This window comes from Crocodylus siamensis, chromosome 14 (assembly GCF_052110815.1).
Source record: "Crocodylus siamensis isolate JL-2025a chromosome 14, ASM5211081v1, whole genome shotgun sequence".
Taxonomy (NCBI): Eukaryota; Metazoa; Chordata; order Crocodylia; family Crocodylidae; genus Crocodylus; species Crocodylus siamensis.
The window spans coordinates 14,662,774-14,668,773 of NC_143408.1; the positions used below are offsets into that span (position 1 = coordinate 14,662,774).

Consider the following 6,000-nt stretch of genomic DNA (forward strand, 5'->3'; position numbering starts at 1 on the left):
GGAATAAGTTTTAGAGCATTCATGCCAATTCATAAAATAAATAAGCTTGAAAGGAATCTAGAGCTTTACAAACAAGTAGAATAATGTGTATTTCAAAATAATTAAGCTCACAACCATGCCCATGCCTGTTGGGCATTTTGGGGAACCAAAGCAGCGATGTAGAATTTGTTACTCAACACAGACACCAGCTCATGCAGATTAGGTTGATTTTCCTGCACATGACACCATCAGGTGTTACTCTGAAATTGTAAAATATTTTAACGGAGGCATCTCAGCACCTCCTTTACCCTATCCCGCATGTTCATAGGGTTGTAATAACAGCAGATGTCATTTCTCTCCTTCCAATGGGGAGCTGTATTAAATTGTCTTGCATCCCTGGAGGTTGTCACAACTAAAAATAGAGCTTTAAATATCATTCAAAGACGTGCACATTTACATATCTTTTCTTTCTCCTTCACACGCTTTGGTAGGGCAGGGGCCTTTCAAGACAATCACACAAGTGTTCTTAGCTTGAAAGTCGCACCGTGAATAAGAACTCTCAGGTGAGAGATGATAATAACTGCAGAGACCTTGGGAAATAACACCCAATTACTAGTGTCAATTTATTAAGTTCTCATTAAAAAGTGGGCTGATCCCAATTGATAAAATAATCCTCCATCCCAAGAGGGCATAAGGCTGGCAGGGAGCTTTTGTACTTCAATCACTTTCCATTTTGTGTTACAATATTTTTAAACTATTGATTCAAGACAAAGTGGCAGCCTCAGTACTGATTCTACCAGGTTGTGTCCCTAAAGAAGTGTTCTTTTTAAAAGCCTCCCAAGTCTGGTGCCGGTGGAAGGTACTAGGCCGAAAGCCTAGCAAGAGCATGCACCACTAAGCCTAGGATGCCAATGAAAAGACCAGTTACAGCTCTAATAGAAACTGAACTGACACCTGCCAAAACAAGTCACTAAGAGTACCAAAGAGCTATTAGGTGGGAACCAGAAACTGTGCCCAACTGGCCTGGCTGCAGATTAGTGATCTGGGGAAGAAAGGAGATGTTCTTGGCTTCCTGCTACCTTACCACTGGGTAGGTACCATGCCAAGGGTGTGTGCATTGTTAATCTTCCATCTGGGCAGCATCAAATGCCTACTATGCATGCATGAAGTATGACAACACAAGACACAAGAAAGTAGGGAAACAAACCCTGTGTACAGTATGTCTGCCCTCCCTGCAAATGCTCAAAACAGATCCTAGTGGGTTTTTTGTAGTTGTCCACAGCATAAGCAAATAAGATCTAGAATACAACTCAGCAGACAGAGTGCAGATGCAGGGAAGAGACACCAGGAAGGGGAACAGTGGTGCAATGCAAAGTAGGGATCATCATGGGCGACTGGTGCCTCCAGAGTCTGGGAGGGCACCAGATCACCGACCAGGGGTGGGAAGGGTCCCACCAGTGGCTGATCGCCAACTGGGGGGGTCCCCCAGCAGCCGATTGCCAAGCCAGCAGCGAAACCAGAAATGCACTTCCAGTTTTGCGGCTGGCGCTTCCAGGAGGCACATGGCTGATCTCAGGGGGTGCACGTGCACCCGTGTGCACCCATGGTAGGGATGCAAAACGTATTTACCCAGGGCTTCCTCTCTATCTTGCCCTTCTTTTAAGACAGTACAGATACAGTGAGAAAACACAAAGCAGATAAAAGACCAGATGAAAGGGCCAGAACTGTTTGCTTCTAGATCCAATATTGTATGGAAACAATTCTGTGATTTACGCAAACACAGAAGAATCTTGTGTTTACCATCCAAATAAATGTGTGCTGGTGACAGCCTGAACCCGTAGCTCTGCAAACAGGCTCCCAAAGATAACACAACACTTCCCTGCCTTTTAAAATTGTGATGTTTAATAAACAAAAATAAATCTTCTCCTAATACCAACATGCCAATCACCTGCATCTAATCTTGATGCTGGCAGATCTAATCCACTCACTCCATGGAGCTCACTGACCTTCTTCTTTCAGTCTCTTCACTTCTTTTCTGGCTCTGTATCCTCTGTAGGTTTTCTGGATTTTTATAGCAGCTTTATCTTCTGCTTCCTTGATGCCTGTTTCACAGAGGTCTTGTTCATCAAGCTCCTTCATTAAAGCAATAAAATCACACATAAAATGGTTTCTGAGAACAGCTGATGGGTTGATATTTTTGTTGTAGTAGAAGCAAATGCTTAAATTACAGTAAATCTGCATAATGTGCAGTCGTTGAAATCTGCTACTTCCTAAAGGCATCTTGGAAGCTGTATTGAACCAAGGGGTGAGTGGGAAACTAAATGAGTTTTGTCACCTTTAATATATCTTTGCATTAGACATAATCAGCGTGGGGATTATTTTTAGTGTCAAATCTTAAATCTGTATTCAGGCAGAGTTCCCTCTGACTCAGTCAGAGTTTTGCCTGTAAAAACCAGTATTTGGCCCTTTATTTAATACCAGTCCCTGAGCTCAGAAACGGCATAGTGACAGCACAGTTAGGTTACTTCACTGTGGATACAGATGTATGAGTTCAAGCTTTGCTTTGGCCTTCTCCAGGGTCTACGATCAACTGACTCTGCCATGAATGGGAACTTGGTCATTGGTTAGGCAACAAAGGCAGCCAGAAGTGATGCTGCCCATATTGCTCTCTGGTGTACCACAGGATACAGCCACTAGCATGCTTTAATCACAGCCAAGTAAATATGAGAAGGACCCTTGTAGATTACTTACAGATTCCATAACCAGAGTGTTCTCCCCTGACAACTCCTTCAACTCATCTTTCAAAGATGCAGTCTTCTGGAAAAAACAGAAAAAAGGGGCTTCCAATGACTTACAACCCCACAAGACCTCTCCCTTCCCTGTTCAACATGCACATGTGGCCCCGTTAAGATCATTTCTTAATACAAGATAAAGGATCATCCTTATACATAACAGCAGAACCTTCCTTGTGCCATGGAATTCTGGAGCTCCAGGCCCCGTCACAACTCCAAAAAGCCATTTGGGTAACAACGTTTGCCTTGCATTTCCCAGAGACCTGGGAAGACAGAAGGCTTGCTGCTGGGGAGAGGTTATCTACAGGTGGCGGGAGATGTTTCATGAATTGCACCTGTGCTTCATAAGAGGACATATTTAGTAGTGAGCAAAGTTATGAACACTGTTGCTATTTCTGACTATGTCTACTGCACAGAAACAAGGTCTTGTCCATAGCACTAAACATAGCTTAGTCCAACTTATTCTGCAGATGTGCAGAACTCTCTATTTTTACTGAGGTTTCAAAAAGTTCGAGGAGCTTCCTGGTTTTCTGGTTCACACAGGGAAAAGGAATTAGATGGCCCCCCCTGACCCACCCAGAGCTGCAGCTCCAGCCTACCTGGAAAGCTTGGTTATTGTAGAACCTGTCCTCTAATTTAGCTCCCCATTCTGCTGGGTCAAACATGGTTTCTGAAAATAGAACCAAATATTCATTCTTTCTCCTAAAATTTTCAAGTCAGATAAGAATTAAGAGAGGAATCTCTCTAGGCAAACTGCACTGATTGGGCGCACCCTGACAAGCACGCGTGTGCACGTTTCACATGGGACAAATAGCAGACACATTTGAGCTGCTGCTATTTGTCCTCAGGCACATCCCTGCATGCATGCTCCAGTGAATGGCAAAGTGAGCTGGTTGGGATAGGGGAGGCTGGGGCCAGTACCTGTGCTGGCTCCAGCAGCCTTACCTTGGGTCCTGGAGGCCTCTCGGGACAGCAGTGGCAGCCGGCAGCCAGAGCATGGCTCTGGCCAGCCAGGTTCTGGTTTCTGGTGGTGCACACTGCCGCTGTGTGTGCCACACTACCTTTTTTTAATGCTGGGGGGCGTTTTTTGACACCAGGATCTCCCAGTGTCAAAAAACCTGCCACACTGCTAATTAGCAGCATAGCAAATGGGTGCACGTGAACTGCAAGTGGTTTGTGGCACCTCAAATGTGTTTAAGGTGTTGCAAACCACACGTGTGTGCTCATTGGGACGAGCCCATTGAGGTGACAGTTAGATGACAGGAATACGAAGATGAACAGGGCAACCTTGGACACGAGAGAAAGAAATGCTATTTCCAGCATTCTCACTAGGCCAAGGTCACCTTCCAAAGCCCCCAAACATGCAGCAAGTAGGCACAGAGCTATGCTTAAATCAAGCCAGGACAAACTCAAAGGCCTGGCAATGCTGTGCTCAGAGAGGCCTGTGTATGCTAAGCACCAACACAAACAATTCACTGTTGACTATCACACCCTTCCAGAGGGAATGAGACGTGACCAAGAGGGACCATGTCATATGGAAGCTCCCTCAGAAAGATCAATATGCCCAGGAGCGGTTACCCTGCACCAGAGATAATTAACCCATGGGGCTGCTGACATGGCCAACAGGGACTTCACCCCACAGGAATGGAGATGTGGCTCTGGTGTCCTAAACAGGAGAAGTAAGCGAAGTCCCCTCCAGTGAAGGATGCCCTCTTGCGCTCCCCCTGAACAATCCCCATTGCCGAGTCTCCCCCATGTGATAACCATGCAGTCACTGCTTACCGTGGGCTCCAATGTATATTCCATGTTAAAATAAATTAAGCAGAGAACATAATGAAACCGCGCAGTTCTCAGCTTGCAAGTGGATCAAACTGTAACTAAACACATCTGAACCTTAGTCAGACTAGACTGCCTCCTCAAACGTATCATATTCCAAAGTGAAATACAGAGCATCAGTTACAAGAGGAAAAGTGTAAACAGCAGTCAAGAGAGAGAAATGACTACGGGGGAAGAGAAAGAATAAGCTTTAAGTGGGAAGATACAACAAAGAAGATGGAGAGAGCACCCTACGTTGTGAGTTGTTCCTATTGGTGTATTTATATTAACGTGAGTAGCAGCCGGGGGAGGGCAAGTCTGAACGTGGTACTCGAACACGGGGCCCAGTGTTTCTAGGCTGTGAGGACGCAACCCTTTGCAGCCCTGCCAGACCTGCGAGGAAGGAAGCGGGAAAGAAGTGTTAAGCTTTCATTTGAGAGAGCTGGCCAAAAATGCAGAATTTGTCCAGATGACGATTCAGCTCCCCTGGCTCAAGCCTCTCATTGAAGCTTTTTGTTAGAAAAAATCCCCTTTGATTTTACACTCACTTTCTCTTTTTTTCAGCAGATCTGCAAAATACTTGGCTGCAAAGGCCGGGATCTCTTCAGGCTGCTCCCTCAGGACTTCTCTGGCCAGCCCCTCCAGCAGGTTGGCGAAGCCCCGCGGCAGGCGGAGGTGGGTGTTGGAGAACGGGACAGCCATCGCGTCCCGCGCGGCTCTGCACGGAGCTGTGGTCTTGGGGGAGGAGAAGAGAGCGGGGCTGCAGCACCCGCCCCGCGCCCAGTGCGGCCCGGCCCGGCGCCGGCCACTGCTCCGCCCCGCCCCGCCCCGCCCCGCACGCGGGGCCCAGTCCGCTGCACCTGCGGCCGGGTCGCGCGAGGGCGCCGGGGGTCGCAGCGCGGCAGGGGGCCGGCACCACCCCGCCAACACGAGGCCGCGGGCGGGCGCGCGCGCTCTGGCGCCCGGGGCCGCTCACCCGCGCCGCCGCCGCCGCCGCCTGAGGCCGCGCTCCGCTCCGAGTCAGACGCGTCCGTTGCCGGGCAACCAGACCCGCCCCGGGGCCGGCAACGGACCAACCGCCGAGCCGGATCCCGCCCCGCCCCCTCGCACGGCCCAGCCTGCCGCTCTTTCCGGGCTTTAGGCAGCACGTGGCACGAGGCGAGGGGGCCCGGCTCGACCAGCCCCCGGTCCGGCGGGCGAGGCAGCCCGAGCCCCGCCGACCTGCGGCTGCGGCTGCTCTGAAGGAGAAGTGTGCCGGCCCGCGGCTGCCCTGGCCTTCGGCACCTCTCACCTTTCCCCCTTCCAGTCCCGCTAGGGCAGGGGACGCAGACCAGACCGCTTGGCCCCGGCGGGGAGTGGAAGCCCAGGTACGGTTCTCCCGGCTGCCAGGGGAAAAAGGGCCGCGGGCCATTCC

At 49.7% G+C, this 6,000-nt stretch overlaps 1 protein-coding gene across 2 annotated transcripts; it reads right to left on the reverse strand.

Moving 5' to 3' along the window:
- Positions 1 to 1,859: 1,859 nt before the first annotated feature.
- SPA17 (sperm autoantigenic protein 17) lies at positions 1,860 to 5,635 on the reverse strand. Of its 2 annotated transcripts, none has more exons than XM_090027822.1 (5): positions 5,563 to 5,635; positions 5,135 to 5,321; positions 3,371 to 3,441; positions 2,731 to 2,796; positions 1,860 to 2,112 (listed from the first exon to the last, which is right to left on the reverse strand). In XM_090027822.1, exons 2-5 carry the CDS (start codon positions 5,286 to 5,288, stop codon positions 1,978 to 1,980), a joined length of 426 nt encoding a protein of 141 aa, XP_089883948.1. In that variant the 5' UTR covers positions 5,289 to 5,321; positions 5,563 to 5,635; the 3' UTR covers positions 1,860 to 1,977. The 2 variants fall into 2 exon arrangements, with proteins under 2 accessions (XP_089883948.1, XP_089883947.1); XM_090027821.1 differs by having other exon boundaries at positions 5,447 to 5,615.
- Positions 5,636 to 6,000: the final 365 nt, after the last annotated feature.

Coding starts and splice junctions, on each gene's coding strand:
- SPA17 (XM_090027822.1), bottom strand. CDS start 5,288: ATGGCTGTCCCGTTCTCCAACACCCACCTCCGCCTGCCGCGGGGCTTC. Junction 3,442..5,134: donor TCTGCTGAAAAAAAGAGAAA/GTGAGTGTAAAA, acceptor TTCTATTTTCAG/AAACCATGTTTGACCCAGCA. Junction 2,797..3,370: donor ACAATAACCAAGCTTTCCAG/GTAGGCTGGAGC, acceptor TGTTTTTTCCAG/AAGACTGCATCTTTGAAAGA.